Below are 20,605 nucleotides of genomic sequence, written 5' to 3'. Positions count from 1 at the left end.
TTGGTAAAAACCCAGCTAGCATTTATAATTACAAATTAGAAGAGTCATTATGATGGATTATAAAGACACAAACCAAAATGCGTTGTCTTTAACTACAGAGGAAGCATTGGTCTTACCTTAAACAAACAATCAATAGGGGTCGAACTCATCTGGGATAGTAAGTTCATTCTCTGTCTAAGAGACAATTTGTCACTAAATCCCTCAGATTCCTAGAAGACAAACAAAATACCTTTGAATTATAAGTAAGATGTATATCATGGTAGAAATATTTAAAATACATAAGCAAAGACTACTTAACCATAACAATTTCTAACTGAAAAAGAGAAAAATTGATGTTTTCTCTTCTATACATGAGAAATTCCATTAACACCTGGGTCTCAACTTTTATGAGAATCATAGACCCCTTTGGCAATTTGGTAAAGCTCACAGACCCTTTCTCAGAATAACATATAAATTCATAAAATAAATACACAAAATAAAATATATAGCAATATACAAAGGGAACCAATTACATTCAAAGACAATAATCAAAACACATTTTTTTAAAAACATAAGTTTTTAAGTTAATGGTCCCTAAGGTTAAAACCTCCAGGTTTATAGCTAACAGCAGATATATGACAGACAGGAAAACAGAGATATTTAATTCATTTAAAGTGGTGTTTTAAGATATTTAAAATAATTAAATTAATGTAATTACTTAACATCAGACAATGCAGCCAGAAACAGATAAAAAATAAGAAAGTATTCACAAACTATTGAGAGAAAAATTTGTTTCCATATCCTAGGGAGGGGGCTATGGTTGACAGATACAAAGTTATTAAAGTTACTGGACCATTATATTATAATATAATAATAAACAAGACAGAAGATAACTCTTTGAGAAAGTATGAAAACAAGTGAGAAGAAGACTAAGTACAACTCTTCCTTGGTTAATCATATTATAAAGGGTAGAAATTAAAGTATCAAAATATGTTCTGTTTGCATGACAGGAATAAATAGCAAGCAAGAGGTGTGCTGTTTTTATGCACACACATGCCATTTTACATATGCCTTTTAATGGAGGTAGGTTTTTTTAAATTAAGAGTTTTTAGTAGTTTCATGTAGTTTTAAAAGAAATTTAATCTCTCTATCTTTCCCTCCCTACACACACACAGAGCTTCATTCTACCAGAATGATTTATTATTTTTAAAAAATCTCTTAAAAAAGTTACATGATACAAAGAACTGTCAAATATTAACAGAACAAAATTCATCTCTAAATATAAGTGATTTGAATCTATATGTATACAAATCTCATTACAAATAACTACAAAATGGAAGATTGATCTACCTAAACAAAAAATGCTTATACAGAATCAATTACAAAATGTTCCTTAAAGAAATAAAGAATGATTTAAATAGCTGGAGAATATTCTATATTCATCACCGGGACATACTAATAAAAATGACATTACTATCAAAGTTAACACTTTTAATTTCATATTAAATTATCTAGAGTATAATGATTCAATAAAATATTAACAAAATCTATATGGAAAAGTAAAAGATCTAGAATACCAAGGCAAATTAAAAGAAGTAGGGATAAAAAGGAAATAGCACTTCCAGATGGCAAACTATACTTATAAATCAGCAGTCATCAAAATCATTTGGTACTGATAAAAAATATCAAGGTAGGGGGGCAGCTGGGAGCTTCCAGAGTACTGGACCAACTCAGCCTTCCTGGGAAGAACCATTCCAAATATTGTTAACTACTCCAACATCTATAAAGGTTGGAGAGAAGGACTCTTGGATTCATTGCTCACATGTAAAGAGAGCATCTTCTGTTGAGACTGATTGACTGCATCCTATCACATGCATTGAAGATAATAATTCATTGACAAGTGGATGATGTTTTTCAAAATCACATTGAATTCCTGATTTTTCTTCTCTTTTTCCTTATTTTTTTATTATTGCCTTTCTTTTGAATATTTGATTTTTCCCCCTTTCCTCATTTCTTGTACAAAAGGTACATACAATCAAAATTTTTTCTCTCTCTCTCTGCAGTAATATAAGCTTAAAATATACATATTTGCTATATTATTAATGAATACCCAAACAGGTTTAGACTGTGGGAACCTGCCATTTATTGATAAAATGTTATGGGACTATGATTAATGTTTGTGTCTGATTCCAGGAAATGGGATAAAAACACAGAGCACAGACTTAACCTGAATAGTGCCAAAAGAGCACACAGGAAATACTAATGTGGACTCGAGGTTGCAACACTTGACATACGTTAAGTCGTAGGACTTCCTTGTATCTACACTCTTTATGAAGTACTCATAGAAGTACCAAAATTTGACTATCATGCTGGCTCCCTATATCCTGAGAATGAAAAAAGTCAGACCAGGGAATGATGCTTCCCTATCAAAATAGAATTCTAGTTCCTTTCCTTCTTATAGTATGGCAACTTCCTGTAGTCTTGCTGCAAATGGGTAAGTGAAATATTACTGCATTCTGTCCTACAGACTTGTGGGATAGAAATTATTTTAAACTGGACCTTTACAAGGGCCCATTATGAAGTTATTCTTGTTTACTCAACATTTTAGACATAGATTTTGGTATTTTTGATTCTTATTTTGAATTTTTTTCTTCCCTTTCTCCCAAAAGTTTAACTTTCTTCCATGTTTTTCCCTTTATATTTTTTTGGTTTTTGCTTGTTTTGTTTTTATTGTTTTTGAATTATTTTAATAACTGACTCATACACCCCCATAACTCAACAATGCATCCTGAGCGGAACTGGATTTTTTTTTAACACCCATTTCAGAGGGGATTGTATTTTAATAAAAATCCAAGATTTTGAAAAGTTTTTTTGTTTGAGAAAGATCTTCAAGGAAGAAGTTTGCCAACTCCTAAATCCAGAGAATGAACTGTTGCAGAAAGATGCCAGAAAACCTACATTACATCAAGATCAAGAATGAACCTTGGGGTGTGGTTGATTGAATTTATTTTGAATGTACACTCTTCTGCCAAAGGAGACTTCCCCCTAATTGGCTTTTGTCAATGGGCCCAGCAAAACATTGGTTTTGTTGTCTCTCTCTTTCTATCTCTCCTATTTTTCCCTTATCTCTAACTATTGTAATTTCATAGCTGGTATGTTTACAAGACCCATTTGAGAGACTAGTCTTCCTTGGGCCTCAGGGTTGTGAATTTCAAAACTACTCTACCTTATTCAGACCATTCTTTAGAAGATCAGATTTAGCTATTTCCTGATCAATAACAATAGAGATACTTGGAATAACAGAATCAGGTCTTGGAAACTACAATCTCCACCCTACTCAGTGTAACAAGATTAGGAAGGGCTGCAGCAAACTCAAGATTTAATTATTTGAGAATAAGGCTATCAACAGACATGTGCAAAAAAAAGGACAGACCTCTTGGCGGTCCTAGGTCAAGCTAGAGCCACCATTGGCACATGTGAGATGTAGGAAGTAAGGTAGAAAATAGCCTCTGGAGTTCTTGAGACTTCCTGTGAAGAGGGCGAGAGGCAGTTGGAGGCTGGTACTTGGAGTTGGAGGAGCCCCACGGACTGCTTTCCTTCAGATTGGTCACGTGAGTGATAAGGACTAATCCCCTTTCTCTGCCTTGGCTATCCAAGGCTTTAAAGCCAGCTTTGACTCAGCCTGAGCCAGAGTGGGGTCTGAGTTAAACCTCTTTCTTTAAACCTCTCCCTTTCCCTTCTCTCTCTCTCTCTCTCCCTCTAATACCTTCTTCCTCCTGTTGAAATTAAAAACACCATAAAAATTTGGCAGCTGACTTGAGTGTTTCATTTTGGAATTACATAAGTAAATTCCTTGGCGACCTTAAATTAATATATATCAGTCTTTTAAAGTGATTTCAATATCACAGTGGATTGAGAGACAGGCCATTCTAGGTTCAAATCTTACCTCAGACACTTCCTGGCTGTGTGACCTTGGGCAAGTCACTTAACCCCCACTGCCTAGCCCTTACCACTCTTCTGCCTTAGAGACAATTCACAGTATTGACTCCAAGATGGAAGGTACGAGTTAAAAAAAAAAATATATATATATATGTATATATATATCAAAGTAGACTTAATGGAATAGACTAGATAAGGGAGAATCAGAAACAATGCAACTCAATAATCAAGGGTCTAGTAAATAGGAAAACCTAAATGACTTAGGAAAGCCCTCCTTATTTCTTAAAACTGCTTGGAAAACTGGAAAGAAGGCTGGAAAAGATGAGGTTTAGACCAAACACTTGAATACCACTTTCCTTTATATAGTCTAAATGTATATCTAACATTAAAATTAAATTATATACAATTTAAAAGAATTAGAAGAAAAACAAATTATATAATCCTCATAGTTGGGTTTAAGTGATGTATTCTTTAAGGAAAAAAACAAAACAAAAAAAAACCCTTACTGTCTACTTCAGAATCAATACTATGTATTGGTTCCAAGGCAGAAGTGCAGTAAGGGCTAACCACTGGGAACTAAGTGACTTGCCCAGAGTCACACAGCTAGGAAGTGTCTGAGGACAGATATGAACCCAGTTCTTCTCATCTTTAGGCCTGGCTCTTAACTCACTGAGCCACCTATGCCTCAGGAGACATATTCTTAAGCAAACAAGGACTGGAGGCAATTACAAAAGATAAAATATTTGTGATTACATGAAACTGAAAAACTGTTCCAAAATATTTATAGCAGATCTCTTTGTAGTGGCAAAGAACTGAAAATTTAGGGGATGCCCATGAATTGGGGAATGGCTGAACAAATGGTGGTGTAAACTTATGATGGACTAATAAACAATAAATAGGATAATAAAAAAAGCTTAGAAAGACTGACATGAAATAATGAAGAGTGAAAAAAGTAAAACCAAGACATTATATATGGCTACAGAATTAATATTTGAAAAATAACATGAATGTACACCTCTAGAGAAAACTGATAAATAGAAACAGGAAAGATATAATTTATATATGCATATCTTTTTGTTGGTGATGCCTTCTTTGGTGCAGGGAAGGGTAGGGAGTGGCTGAGATGCCTGGGAATGAATTCTATTTCTAAAATAAAATGAAAAAAATTGAAAGACTCTCCCCAAAACAAAATTAAGGTACCTTGGATGAGAAGAAAAGCAACTAAATGGGGGGGGGGGGAATCTTTGTGACAATTTTTTGCATTCAAGATATACTTACATAAACATGTACACATATACATACACATGTATATGTTATACACACACATAAATAAACAATTCCTTAGGCAAATTGAAGTGAATAACAAAAGTTGTTTCCTGGTAATGTCAGAATGCTCAAGCTCAGCTCCCCTTCACCCAAATCTCTTCAAGCAGTAATGTAGCTCATTCTCCTGTAAGATGTATTTAAACCTTGTCCCCTTATTCCTTCAAAATCAAGCAGATTATATCAAAGTAAGTAGAATAATCAAACTAAATTCTTACAGGAGGCTTTTCAGAGAGATTTCCTTGTCGAATATACTCTATCGCAGCCTCTATAGAAGTCAGACAGTAACCCAATTCATCTTTTGCTGAACTACTAAATCTGAAGTTTTTGATGTAACTCAAATTTGCCATCCTAACAAAGAAAGAAAGAAAAGTTATAATGATATTTTCCCAATTGACACATGCACAAAGAATCCATGGTCAGTCTGGTCCCCAAACTAAACTGACTACAACTGTCAAGAATGAATATGGCATTGTTCAATTAATTAGATCAATTTCATTATCTTCTGGGCTTAATCTTAAACAGATTCAACATAACTAAAGAACAATAACAGAACTCCATATTCTGTCCAATGAGAAGGTATTATACATTTAACAGAACTCAAATGAAAATCTCATAAAAGAATGCAAGTATTTTTGGCATTTACTCAACAATAAAAATTAATTTTAGCATACAAGTCCGGAAAATCTATCAGTAAGAAAAGTTGCAAAAATGTATGAATCACACAGGTTATTTAATGATTGCTGCTAGTGTGCTTGGTATTTCATAAGTTAAAAAACTTAAGAAAAATATCCAAAAAATTTAGTTTTGTCATTCTCCTGTATATAAGTATATAAGGGGGAAGATAAACAAAAACTAACATTTTCTTTTATTTTCCTAAAAGAAACCATTATTCAACCTGGTAAAGTGATCAAGTACCCAGTCTTATAAAACTAGGCTACTCAAAATATCAGATACTAGATAATGGAAATCGCTGTAATGTTGCAGGCAAAAAACATCTTAACAAAAATATTTTACCAATTTGGTATCTCTGTCTTCACAAGTAAATACAGCAGGACAGACAGTAGATCATCAGCACACATGGTCTCCATGTTAACTGTAGGAAAAAAATGTTCAAAAAGACAAAGATACTATAGTTAAATATCTTTCTACCTTTCTCCAAAATCACATACCAATATGATTTGTATTCCACAGTAACATGATACTATTCTAGAGCTAGAAGTCAGATTCAATGGAAAAACAATACTCATTCTTTGCATATACAAATAGATTGAATGGCCTTTAATAGGATACAACACAACTTTATGTTTTTTTTTTTTGAGGGAACTAAGAGATCATGGAAGTCTGACAAGAGATTGAGTTTCACATCTCCCTAAAGCTATTAACAAAGATATTTTTCTCCAATTCAAATATACATTTCAAATACTGTGTGTTAGTTATCTAACTCCAGATTTTTAAAATATCCTAATTAGACATATGACTCACCAGCTTACACTCTATGTGAAAGTAAATACACATGTTTCTCAACAAGGAGAACAAAGAGGAGAAGGAGCTGACTATGCTCTAAGTGGGATGATGACTATTCATCAAAAGCATATTTTTCTAACATCTGAAAAGAATAGCCAATTAGAGTGTCTAATGTGCTATACATATTCCCATATTGCAAAAAGCCTGATAAAACTGAAAATAAACTTGGTCATTTTTCTAAGCATAATTAGGTGAAAATTAATATCCTCTACCAGTGGTTGCAAACAAAACACGATTCTCTCTTCATTAAAATGTATCTAGTATCTCCTACCACTCCAGTTATGTCTAGGCCCTCACCTTTAACACTGGTGCCTTTTACATTATGCCTATTGCAAGAGTCTGCCTGTATCAAGATTTCATTAGTAACAAACTTCCATCAAGTCACACTGGAAATAGATAATTTACTTTATCATCATTATTATTAATGATAATTTACTTTATCATCATTATTAACAATTATAGTAATAATAATAAATGACCTTAAAATATATGAAGTATTTTGAAAAGTGTGACATGCTAATCTAGTATCTCATTTTTAAATTAATAAGCATTTATTATGCACCTACTATGTGCTGGGCACTATGTTTGATTTTGCCTTATAACAGCTCTATAAAGTTATTCCCATTTTGTAAATGAAGAAATTGTGGTCTACAGTTTAAATGACCTGAGACTACATAGGAAGCAGGTAACAGAGCAGGGACCAGAATCTAAATCTTCTTGTACTAAATCTGTTGTTCAATTCTATCTCCTCATGATTTAATTTCCTTTCCCTTTCTATCACACAGACCTGACTCCAACAGCTCTCTCTTACATCTAGGATCAAATATGAAATCCACTCTTTAGTTTTCAAAGCTCTTCATAACTCAGCCTTTTCTTACCTTCCCAGGCTTTTTACATTTCACTCCTCCTCCATGTTCTTTGTTAACTTCTACTTCCTTGCTTTCCCTGCAGCATGATACTCCTAGCGACTCCAACTGCTTCTACAAGCTGTCTCCTATGCCAGAAATGTTCTCCCTCCTCCTCCTCTCTGCCTTTCGGCTTCCTTCAAGACTCAACTTCTGCAGTCCTAAAGTCCTACCTTCTGCAAGAATCCTTTCTTGGCCCTCCTTAATCTTGGGCCCTTCCTCTAAGACTACTCCCAGTTTATCCTGTATCCTGTTTGTACATAGCTATTTGCATGTGGTCTCTCCCAGGAGATTGGGAGCTCCTTGAAGGCAGGGGCTATTTTTTTACCTTTTTTTGTATCCCTAGTGTTGAGCACACAATACCAGGTATATGTTGGGTGCTGAGTAAATGGTAGGTGGTCAACTGGTTATATAACCCCTATAACCTTCCATTAACTATTACTCTCCCTAATTCTCAACATTGTAGGAAGATGCTGTCCCCAGTTTCCTTCCCTGTACACAAACCTCTTTGGCTAGGAGATTGCATAATTAGTTGTACCACTTTTCGAAGACAAACCAACTTCTGTTGTGGAGAGGTACATTTATTCAGTTGACCCAGTTCTCTCTTTGCACGGGGTATGTTGAAGCTGTAATATAATTTAGAGAGACAATTTAGTTCAGAAATAAGAAGCTCTTACTAATTCCTGATCCTTTCACAAGCATTTCAAGTTTCTTACTTCACAAATATATATATATATATACACACACATATAATTTTTTTAAGTAATGAAGACAAAGCAAAAGAATAATATTCAAAATGGAAATCTGACTCATCAGTGACAAAATGTAACTGGGTTAAATACAAAACTCTAATGAACTGGCAACAGTGGAGATCACAAATCTAGAGCTAGTGGAGCCTCATTATTCAGCTAATCCAATCTCCTCACTTTAAAGATGAGGAAATTAAGGCCCAGAAAATTTCAGGAAATTGCCCAAAGTTACACAAGTATCAGGGGCCAGAGGTGGGACACGAACCCAAGGCATCTAACTCCAGAAGCAGTTTGCTTCTTACTGTACTGTATTAATCTAGAAAATATATAATTGCTAACTTCTCATCTCCCTAAAGGGAATGATGAGGAGAAAAATTGAAACCCATGTTTTTTTAATCCCTCTCTATGATCCAGGAATCAAAAACTACCCAAAACCAAATCTCAGGAAAAGGCAACAACCAAAACCTTATACTTTAACTCTTACCTGAATTCTGGTTTAACACCAATATCCTTCTGCTGAAGATCTTGAAGGCTTCTTGTAATTTTATTAAATGCAGCGTCCTAACAATAAATTTCTATGTTTTAGTTTCTTGAAAAATATAAAAAATGACTTCCATCTCTCTTCTGAAATGTATTTAAAACCTACCTCACTTGCTTCAATAGTTCCCACATATTTAAATATCAGATCATAAATATCATGATGAATATACATCTGCAAAGTTAGCCAGATTATAATTTTAGGAAGCATATTATGCAATGAGAAACAAAATATTTTAATATACAATACAACTTTCTACAATGCAACCATAACTACTTACTTCAACTGCCTGTTTCATCAAATTCATCTGAAGCTCCTGTTTGGCAAGCATTTTCTAGACATTAAGAAAATTATGTTAAAAAGTACATTATTTGTATTATGCAAAACTGCAAATAAATATCTGAATCTACAAACCAGTTTGCTTACCAAATGAGAATCTCTTAACAACTGCTGGAGGCATTTAGTATAAAGTGCATTCACGGAATCCTATACAAAAAGGAATTTTTAAAAAAGTATCTAGAAAAACTGTTACTTTAAAATATCAACATACATAAATCAACTTGAACATTTTTAAAATAAGAAGAGTAAATATTCCCCGAAGAGCCAAAATCTCCAAAAGACTTTTAAATTAAGAAATAATGACTTTCCTGAATTTAAAAAACAATTGAAATTATTTATAAAGTTACAAGCTACTGACTATGTAATGACGGAGGCTCTTTCTTTCATAATCTTTGAATGTTCGGTGGAAAGATGCAATATTTTTATCAAATCTCTCTGAGTATCTTCCCAAAAATTCTCTTACATCTTCAATTGTTTTCAGGGGAAAAGAATTTGATGAGGTTGAAGATTCTTCTGCAAAGAAAACAAGAGGTAAGCACAACCAAAGACTCTTATGGTCCCTATCTCTTCACTTCATTTCCAAAACTGGAAATGGACCTCCTGGTATAAAAGAGCAAGATCATTTTTAGATGGTATGATAATATCAGGCTCAATTAAGGCTCATGTTAAAAGCTAATTTTATACTGTATATCCAAAAGACTGGTCAAGCATAGGGACCAGGACAAGACTATAACAGTGAATGAATGACTAAAAGCCAGCAGGGCATTATGCTATTCTGACTATCCTGTTTACTGGTAAAAAAAAAATGAAAAATATAATAGTAACATTCAAATAAAACTGTCTCTAGATGTCAATAGTAAACTCAATTTTCCCAAAACAAAATAATTCGCATTCAGTAAAAAAATACAGTCTCAGAAGCAGATGATCTTAAAAGAAAAAAAAAAGATGCCTGGTGAACAAAGTTTAAAGATGAACTCCATCAACTATCCCAGTCAACAGATTTAACTGACTATTCCTAAAAAGATATTTAATTCACATTGGGTTTTTTTTTAAAGAAATGTCTATACATTTTTCAAATGGAATTATATGATACTGCAAAATTATTTTTAGATTTAAAAAATATCACCAAACTTTTGTTAAACATTTTGCAGGTTTCAAAGCACATTTGTTTATGCATTATCTCACTTGAGCATGGCAACTCTGTTGGATAAAGTATCATTAAATCCATTTTCCATATGAGGTTTAACTGAGACTTTTTAAAAGTTAAGTGGTTTGCCAACAGTCATATGATTATTTAATGGCTGAATTAAGGGCTTGAAACCAGATCTCCAGACTCTTGGTCCAGTGTTCTTTCTACTATACCACCCTTGGAAGGCTTTGTCCTTTATTTAAAATAATTTTATACGATCACTATAAATACAAATACACAAACATATAAATACATATAATTTTAAAAACAAAATGTACAATGAGAAAGTTTTCTCTAAAAATACCTGTGCTCTCTTTTTTCTCCAATGGATGAGCTATACATAGTATGCTAAAACTTTCTTCTTTTTCATTGTAGAAAGTTTCTTCAAAGAGAATGGGCACTGTGAGAGGATAGGCAAAACCAGCTCCTAATTTAATTCTATTTCCTTGTATAAAAAGCTCCTGAAATTAAAAAGTAGTAATTGATCATACAACCTCTCACTAACATTCCTCCCACTACCCAATGCCAAAAGCCTCTCTTTAAAAAATCAGTGCTCTTTAAAAAATCAGTTCCCCTCTGTGGGTTTGAATATGACAGGTTACATATTTTTCTCTTAATTGCACTATGAAAAGGTACCCAACAGTCTTCTCTTCTGCACAAAGATCACACTATAGTTATGACATTTTCCTTTTTCAATGAAATGTGGGAGAAAGAGCTAAGATATTTGATAAAAGGTAGAAAAAAAATTACCTTTTAGGGGAAAAACTATATAAAAAGGGGGGGGGCTGATATAGTTTGAATGAGACATTAGATCATGATTTTTTTAAAAAACCTTTAAAAACCTTTACCTCCTATCTTAGAAAGCAGAGGGCTAGGCAATGAGGGTTAAGTGACTTGCCCAGAGTCACACAGCTAGGAAGTGTCTCAGGCCAGACTTGAACCCAGGATGTCTCTTCTATAATCCTGGCACTCTATACACTGAGCCACCCAGCTGACTCAATTTGATCATTACATTAATTTGAACAAAACTTACAACCTTACATATGTCTCTATCCACATTGTATAGGCACCAACCTTCCTTGGAGCAAGCTTTGTTTTTCTGAAAAGCCATAATATGCCCAATTTCTTTCGGAGATCAGTCTATTGCTATGTGTTCAAGTAAGGCCTTTAACCTACCTGTGCACTATTGACAAAAATGATACCAAACTGCTTAATTATATGAAAAGAAACAAGTCTTTCCATTATCTGCTTTGAAAGGTCTGTGATCTCACTGATATAAATGTTAAGTGCCTGCTTACCCAGATGGCAGATAAGTACTTGGAAGGCAGCATGTCACCCTGGAAAGAGTATTGCATCCCAAGTCAGAGGACCCAAGCCACTTACTACCATGCAGACCTTCGCTGAGTCTCCTGACTCTTCTGGGTATCCAGAATGGACCTCCAAGGTTCCATAGCCATAAACCTATAATCCTATTATCCATATTAAGAGAATGGAAACTGCTAGAAAAAGATATACAAGGCTTTATTCTGAACTCTTCCTGATCAATGGAAAGAATTTTATAAGGTTTCAGCCCCTGAAGTGGGGTCTGAAGGACTAGACCTTCACCTAGGATAGAGACAGATGGCTTTATATGAAATCTAGAGACAAATTCCTCCCTCCAAAATCTCTCTCCCATCAGCAGGCTATAGTGCCTAAACTCCACCACTAGAATCACTTATTTGGATCTTAATGGTTTCTTTGGTATCTAGAAATTCCCTGTGAAAATATGGATGCTACTAGTGAGGGAGTGACATTAAACTTATTAGCCACTGTGTAATTATCCTACAATCCAATATTTTAAAATTTTTGGAGAAATTTCAAGAAAAGAAACTTGCCAACATTCTATATCAAGAAAGCAGATCTTTTTGGAGAAGGTACTATAAAGATGCCTGAAGAAGCCACACACTGCATCAAAAGATCCAGAATGAACTTTGGGATATAATGAACTGAATTGAAGGAGGTTGAACATACTTATTCTGAATGTAAAACTCTTATGCCAAAGGGGACTGCCCCCAATTGGCATTTTGTCAATGCGTCTATCAATCAGTTTTTGCATTTTATTTCTCATATTTACCTCTAAAAATGCAATATTGTATGTACTTTTAGCTAGAAGGTATTTAGTTAAAGATATTCATATTTAAATGATCCATTGGGGAGACTGGACTCCCAAAGGATCACAGGGAGAAATCGTGTCAAGGAAGTTCATTCTCTCCCCTTCATGAGTAGCATGACCTGACCATCAACATTCCTCACATAACACAGTTATGCCAGGCTTTGTGACCGTGTATGTGCTATATGTCAGTAAAAGTGAGAGGGCAGTGACTGACCAGAGCTTTTTGAATGGATGTGGGAACAGAGCAAAAAGGTAAGGGGGAAAGAGGAAGGGACTGGCAGGCAGGCAACTCATGGTCAGGTTACTTAGAGGAATTATGAGATTTAAAACTATGATTGTCTACCCTTTCTAATAAACTTTATAAAATATATATCTGGGTAGAAATATCAATTTAATTGTTACACCACCAAAAGCCCCAGAACCAGCTCAGTGCAAGGTCCTGCAGAAAAGGAGAAGATGAAGGGGAGTGAGTTCTTCCTCAGGAACAAGGGTAACTAAAAGGGACAATGGGAGAACAAAGAATAACATTTTTCTCGATCTCAGGTTGACACTTAAGAATAGAACCCTTATACAAGCTCAGCAATAACTGGACACAATTATATTCAACAGAAGTCCAGACTCCTAGGGAGCTGGTAAGAAATGAGACAAAGAAACACTGAATCACGACCACCCAAAAGATTTAATAAGCCCTGGCTCTGGGCAACACAAAGCAGAACACTAAGGGGAGAGAAATATGAGCAAAATGTTCTTTACTTCTGACTTTGCCAAGGAGATAAAGGCTCCCTTTCTGAAGACAAAGAAGTGAATCCTAAGTTACCCATAAGATCAACAGCCTGACTGACAACTATGACAAGGCTGATAATTAGCCCCGGGCCACAAGCCCCCTCCTTCAGCCTACCACCAGCGCGCCCCCTTGTCAAGAGGAGGGCTTCCGGTGTCCCCAAGGCAAACAGAAAGAAGTGAAGCGCCTCAGTCCTGCTAGGAGTCTGCCCTGCCTCCCCTTGCCCACACAACTCCCTTCCTCTGTAAGGGTCCCCCTAGAGGAACCATGAAGAAATGGAATACCTTTCCATTTAAGGTCTGAAAACTCTCTCCCGCTGGTTTCAGGACATAGGAATCAAACTGGCAGGTAGACTGTGAGCTGCTTGATAGGCTTCCTTTGCAAGGTACTAAAACCTAGAGAAAAAATTAGTTAAGTAATTACCATGATACTCAGAACATCAAAAGCATTTGCGCAGGTTCTGATTTTATTACAATGATTGCTTTTTTAAAACCAGTCCAGCTAAATTCACCTTTTGAATCTTTCTGTTACAAAAGCTAGGATACAAAATCAAAGAAAACCTCACTGATGACAACTACTAACAAAAGAAAGGCCATATTATTCTGGAAGCAGCATGATTTCCCACCACTTCGACCCCACTTTCTCAGTTCTATGGACGAGGCGGAGGGTGCTTCCTTGTAGACAAACTGATTTCCTTTCCATGTTATGACCTAAGATTTCTGCTGCTAAGTGAAAAATTCTCCAAGACCAAAACAGGTTAATTCAACATAAGCATATATAGGATTTATAGCTAGAAGGGACCTTAATAAATCATCTTATCATAGAACCACAAATCTGGAGTTCAAAAGAACCTCAGAAGCCCATCAATCCCCTCACTTTACAGCTGAACAAACTGTGCCTTAAGAACGGTAAGTGACTTGCCCAAGATCATATGCAGCAGAGCTAAGAGCTAAGACAAAGGTCTTCTTACTCCAAAACCAAGCCTCTTTTCACTACATCAAGTTTTTTCATTATAGGTCACCTCCACAGAAACTACAAGAGGAACCCCAATTTAAATTACTTATGAAGGACAACTAGGTAGCTCAGTGGATAGAGAGCCAAGCCTGGAGTTGGGAGGTCCTAGGTTCAAATCTGGCCTCAAACATTTGAGAGCTATATGACCCAGGGCAAGTTACTTAACCCTTATTGCCTACCCCTTAGCATTTTTCTGCCTTGGAACCAATACTTAGCTTCAATTCTAAGATAGAAAGTAAGGATTAAAAAAGAAAATACTTATGAAATGCTCCTTCAATCTACTGCAACTAAAATATCCAAATATCCTTACAATAGGACCTGTGTGATGGTCTAGGAAGATGTCTTTAACCACAAGCAGCTATCACATGGATTCAGTCACTAAAGCAGTGGGACAGGGTCTTGATTAACACAAACAGGACCAGCCCAGTTAACTGACAAGGAAATATATTTGTTAATAAACATTTTCTTATTCAGATCTGCAAGTCTACTTTGAATATGAATAAAATGGTATAATTTTACTTTGAAATAAAAATATTCATCCTCTATTTCCTTTGCCTTATAGATTTGCTTTAAAATGTATTGTATGTATTGTTGATCCTTTAAGGTATTCTTAAATTCTGGTTCACTTAGTGCTTTAAAAGTCAATTAAAAAAGTAATTATTTGTCATGACTAATTAATCATGTGGCCATTATAAAGTAAAGATGTAACTTAAAGACAGGTTCTCTTCTTTCAACCCGATCCACCCCCTCTTAATTCCCTAGTTACTTTCTACTTCACTTGAAATAAACCTTGGTATTCTGTATCAATAAACAGACTTCAGTTTTTTTCACTGGAAAAGAGGAGGGCTATCAACTTCCAAATATATTTTAAGGACACTTTGAATTGTTTAACTCAATAAAAGGCATAAATAATGATTTTCAGCTATTATAAAGTCACTAACAAAGCAAAGCACTTCACTGATTATTTAGGAAAAGTTATTCTATTAATAATGAAGTCAAAAAAAGTTTAACTTTAAATGCTAATACTACTTTGCATCTCTATAATGTATCACTTTTATAAAAAGTATCTTAAGTAAATCAGAAATAGTAGTATCATTTTTCAATATTTCATAAATAAAATTCGATAAGAAACTTGCCATTTTTACAAAGGTTTTCCTTAACCAAGGATATACTAATATGATTACATCCCTCTTCAGGCACCTCTGAAAAGGAAATCATTTTGGTTTCAATTAACATTTAGGTGATAATGCTAGTCTCTTCATGGGGGGAGGGGGGAAGAAATCTAAATTCATATAAGAAGTCTCATTCAGTTTCACTGAACTAATGAAGGCAAGAAGTCAAGATGAACATCTGATAAAAGAAATGAGTTTTTAAGTCTCTAATTTGCTTGATGATCCCATCAACTCCCATGGATTCATTTATCTCTATCAAGATGATTCTGAAGATCTATGTATCCAGCCCCAACCATTCTCTTGACTACTGATCTCACATCTAGAAATATAGATTGGATGTTCTTTAGACATCTTAAATTCAACATTTCTAAAAGTGAACTCATTATCTCTCCCTGAAAATTCTCCCCTTTTCTTACCTGCCCTATTACTGTAGGGCACTGATATCCTGCTGGTCACACAGATTCAAAACTGTCAGTCTCCTCGATCTCAACCCCCTGAACAAGTCATCCTGTTCATTCTATTTTTGAAATATCCCTTGGTTAAGCCCTGCCCTCTCTTCTGACATGGTTGTCACCCTGCTACAGTTTCTCATCGTCTAATGCCTACACTCATGGAATATCTTCTGGTAGATGTCCCAGACTCAAGTCTCATACTCAAATGTCTAAAAACTTATCTTCCTAAAGGATAGGTCTGACATGTGACCTCCTATTCAATAAAATCCTAGGACTCCATATTAAGTCCAGGATCAAATATAAAGTGCTCTGGCTTTTTAAAAAAATTAAACTTAATTAACAAAATTAATTTTTCTTCTCCATTGGAAAAAAGAGCAAGAAAGCAAGAAGAACCCCCTTGTAATATATATATATATATATATATATGTAATCAAGTAAACTGGCTATATCAAAAAATATTTATGGACTCATAACCTCTCTATTAGGAGGTAAGTAGTGTGTTTCATTGTGAATCCTCAAAAATCAGAGTTGTTTGTTTTTTATTAATAGAATTTATTTAAGTCTCAGCTCCTCCCTCTCCTTCCCACATTATAGAAAGCATTATGTGGGAGACAGATATATATGTATAAATTATGTCTTTCATGCTTCCATTTTTTAGTTCATTGTCTAGAGGTAACATTTGCAATTTATGCTTCAAGTATTAAATCTGTAGCTGTGTATAATATTCTCTTGATTCTATGCATTTCGCTGTTCATTATGACTTGTAGTTCTTTTCATGTTTCTTTAAATTAGCCTACTCAAAATTTCTTATGGTATAGTAGTATTCCATCACAACCATATACCATAATTTGTTTAGACATTCCCCAATTGATAAGCATCCCCTCAAATTACAATACTTTGTCCCCACAAAGAAAGACACTATAAATATTTTGGAACATGCAAATTCTTTTCCTTTTTCCCTGATCTCATTGAGAAACAGATCTAGCAATGGTAATGCTGGTTCTAAGATTTACACAGTTTTATAATACTCTATGTATAATTTCAAATTGCTCTTCAAAATGGTTGGATCAATTCCACTGACGGTATGAGTGTCTTCATTTTTCCACATCCCTTCCAGAATGTCATTTTAGTCAATTTTATGGGTGTGAGATATATCAGAACAATTTTGGTTTACATTTCTCTGATCAGTATTGATTTAGAACATTCTTCATTCATAAATTGTCTCTTGCCCATTTATCAATTGGGAGATGCCTCCGATTCCCATAAATTTAACAAAGTTCTTTATATATTTTAGAAATGAAAACTCTATCCAAGAGACTCTCTATAAAATTCCTCCCCCCACCCCCAATTTCTGCTTTCCTTCTAATCTTGGCAGTATTTATTTGTACAAAAACTTTTCAATTTAATGTACTTAAAACAATCCATTTTTACATCTCACAATATTCTCCATCTGAAATTAGAGCTCTTGTCATTCAAAATTTGTTTTTACAAGGGTTAGTATAAATCATCTTCCTAATTCTGCTTAGTTTACTCTCTGCATCATGTTCATACAAGTCTTATCTTTTTTTATCTGAAACCATTCCCATTTCCCTACAGTAAAATAGTATTCCATTATATTCCATTCCCATACCACAATTTGTTTGGCCACTACCCACCCAATAGGCACCATCTTAGATTTTTAGTTCTTTGCCATGAGAGGAAGAATTATTATAAGTATCTTTCTCTGCATATGGGTCCGTGGCTCTTTTCTTCATCTCTTTGGAGACTAGACCTAGAAGTAGAATTACTGGGTCAAAGGGGATGCACAGTTTGATAGCTTTTTGGTTATAGCACCAAAATATTTTCCAGAATGGCTTTACCAATTCATAGTTCCATAATGCATCAATGCATGTGTTTTCCCATGCTAACCCTTCTAGCATCTATTGTTTTCTATTTTTGTCAACTTTTCCAATTTGATGTATGTGAGGTTAGAACCTCAACACTGTTTTAATATGCATTTCTCTAATTACTAGTGAGTTAGAGCACTGATTCATATGGCTTTTAAGTGCCTGAAATTCTACCTTTGAAAACTACCTATTCATATCCCATGAATCATTCATCAACTGGAGAATAGTTTTTACCATAAATTTTAACCAGTTCCCTATTTGGATTTAAAATAAAGATCTTTTTCAGAAAAGGTGCTGCGAAATTTTTTTTTTCATTTACCTGTTTCTCATCTCATTTTAGCTGTGTTAGTTTCATTTGTGCAAAAGCATTTTAATTTTATGTACTCAAAATTATCCACTTTACCTTCTGTTATCTTCTTTTGCCTATATAATCATGAATGCAACATCCTACACAAGCCTCCCAATCATCCCAGTTGCTGAACTCCATCCCAAAACCTTTGTATATAATTTTTACTTATCTATATTCATATTGTCTGTATCACTCCTTTTCTCTAAAGTAGAATGTAAGTTTAAGGGCAGAGATTTGTTTTTGTCACATTGTGTCCCTGTTGCCCAGTACAAATAAGCAGGCACTTAATAAATTCTTGAATTGAGTTTAAAAATTTTTTTTTATCCTCTGCTTCTAAGAGATATGGATAGCTTTAAGATTTCTAGGAATATTATAAATTTTTATGGCTTTCAGACAGTCTAAAGATTTTTAAATTTTTTCTCAAATTGTTTTCTAGGTCAGTTGTTTTTGCGATGAGATACTTTGTATTTTCTCCTATTTTTTTCAGGCTTTTAACTGCTTAAATATTTTCTGTTGTCTCAGAGAATTACTGGCTTCTATTCAAATTTGCAGGGAGTTTGTTGTTTGGGCAAGGTTTTGTACCTATTGTGCCAAGTTGTTAATTCTTTTTTTCAGTTCTTTCTTCCATAGCTTATTTCTTTTCCAACTTTCCTCCAGCACTTTCATTTCATTTATAAAATCATTTTTGGCTCTTTAGAAAAGCAAAAAAGAAAAACCTTTGTTTTACCTTATTCCAGGAATTCTAGTTGAACTTCAGTCCAAGTTGTGTTTTCCTTTGAAGATATTTCTTATAGACATTTTGGAGTCACATCCTTCTTCTAGGTTTGTGCCTTGAGGCTCCCTGTCACCATAAAAGTTCTTTAGGATGGGGTTATTATTTGTTTGTTTGCTTTCTTACTTATTATTTCAGTCTATTACTTGAATTTAGATTTTATGTTAGAACCAGGCTATGAATTTCTGGATTGAATGCATTGGCTGTGCTTTCATCCTTTTGGATGCTTCTGCTCTCTTCTGGGGAGCCTGAGTGTTGATAAACCCAGGATCTTAAAAAACAAGTTCAGACTGTGTACCTTCAGTCTTTCAGTCCACCTATCCAAAATAGGCTGTCTCCATATACCAACCTGGGCTGGAATATTGACTTGCTGTGATTTGTTCTTGGATCTCCCAATTAGGACTCAGTCTGGTCCATTTTCTAGATCTTTGTGGAATAGTTGTGGGAGATAGTTCAGTTGTGCTTCTTTCTGATACTCCATTATCTTGGGAGTCTCCCATTGTTCCTCTTTTAAAGCCCTTCATAACCTGTCCCATTCTACCTTTCTGGTCTTGCTCCTTCCTCCTCTCTAGGTACTCTTTGATCTAGTGACACTGGCCTCTTTTTTGTTCCCTCCACAAGATACACTTATCTTCTATCATTTTCTCCCTCTTTGTATGTCTCCTGACTTTCCTGACTTCTTTAAGATCCCAGATAAAATAAATTTTCCTGCAAGAAACCTTTCTGCTCCCCCTTACTTCTAGTGCCTTCTGTCTAAGATTATCTCCAATTTATTCTGTCTGTATCTTGTTTATACATGGTTGCCTGCATGTTGTCTTCCTTCTCCTTTAGAATATCAGCACCTCTGAGGCAAAGACAATTTTTTGGTTTGTTTCTGCCTTTCTTTGGAGCACAATAAGTGCTTAAAGATTTGACTCCCTTCACTGAACTACATGCAAGTAGGTAAAGACAACACAAATAAGGAGTAATAGCCAAGGAATGTTTGAAGACATCTTTTACTTCTGTTCTTCCTCAGTTCCTCATTTCTTATATGTTACATCCACTGTGCACTTCTCCATTTCCTTCTGTTTGAAAAGTTTCAATACTTTGGAAACTGTTGCATGTCATGTCTCATTACCACATAAGAACCTGATAAATCATTGCCATTAAAAAGATGTGCCTTTGCTTACATGAAAAATGTAGGGTCAGTAAAAGAAATTTGCAATTTTCTAAAGGAATACAGCTTAGGTTGAACTCTGAGCATAATTCATTCTTCTTTTGTACTATCTGTTCCAGAATTATATATTGACCAATAAACAAAGCTCTATAGGTAGACCATCAACATAGATGAAGTTCCAGCAACACATATTCTTTATCTACTTTATCTATTCTATGTAGATGGTTAGGTCAAACTTCATTGAGAGATCTCTTCCAGGAAGCTTTACATTGTTCTGGGGCTTGCTACAATGAATAAAATGTAATCTATAAGTGAATATCTGAAGGCTCTCACCAATTATAGGAAATCTCTCTTCAACCTGGATTCATGTTGGATCTTCTCCA

General features: G+C 34.6%; 1 protein-coding gene across 10 annotated transcripts in view; it reads right to left on the bottom strand.

Moving 5' to 3' along the window:
* ANKRD27 (ankyrin repeat domain 27) overlaps positions 1-20,605 on the bottom strand; it is a 94,624-nt gene that overhangs the window by 43,429 nt on the left and 30,590 nt on the right. For 5 of the 10 annotated variants that reach the window (XM_007474784.3, XM_001367714.4, XM_007474786.3 and 2 more), the window contains 11 exons: positions 13,706-13,816; positions 10,793-10,949; positions 9,658-9,812; positions 9,387-9,446; positions 9,241-9,294; positions 9,069-9,134; positions 8,907-8,983; positions 8,178-8,299; positions 6,259-6,337; positions 5,460-5,592; positions 117-209 (listed from right to left, as the gene is read on the bottom strand). In XM_007474784.3, coding sequence (XP_007474846.2) covers positions 117-209; positions 5,460-5,592; positions 6,259-6,337; positions 8,178-8,299; positions 8,907-8,983; positions 9,069-9,134; positions 9,241-9,294; positions 9,387-9,446; positions 9,658-9,812; positions 10,793-10,949; positions 13,706-13,816 — 1,107 coding nt within the window. Of the gene's footprint in view, positions 1-116; positions 210-5,459; positions 5,593-6,258; positions 6,338-8,177; positions 8,300-8,906; positions 8,984-9,068; positions 9,135-9,240; positions 9,295-9,386; positions 9,447-9,657; positions 9,813-10,792; positions 10,950-13,705; positions 13,817-17,714; positions 17,831-19,021; positions 19,136-20,605 lie in introns of all 10 variants that reach the window. The other 5 variants (XM_007474785.3, XM_056812213.1, XM_056812216.1 and 2 more) reach the window with 4 other exon arrangements.

The sequence above is a fragment of the Monodelphis domestica genome, chromosome 1 (assembly GCF_027887165.1).
Source record: "Monodelphis domestica isolate mMonDom1 chromosome 1, mMonDom1.pri, whole genome shotgun sequence".
NCBI lineage: Eukaryota > Metazoa > Chordata > Mammalia > Didelphimorphia > Didelphidae > Monodelphis > Monodelphis domestica.
Note: the sequence above shows the minus strand (reverse complement) of the source record. Positions and strands in the feature narration are given on the sequence as shown.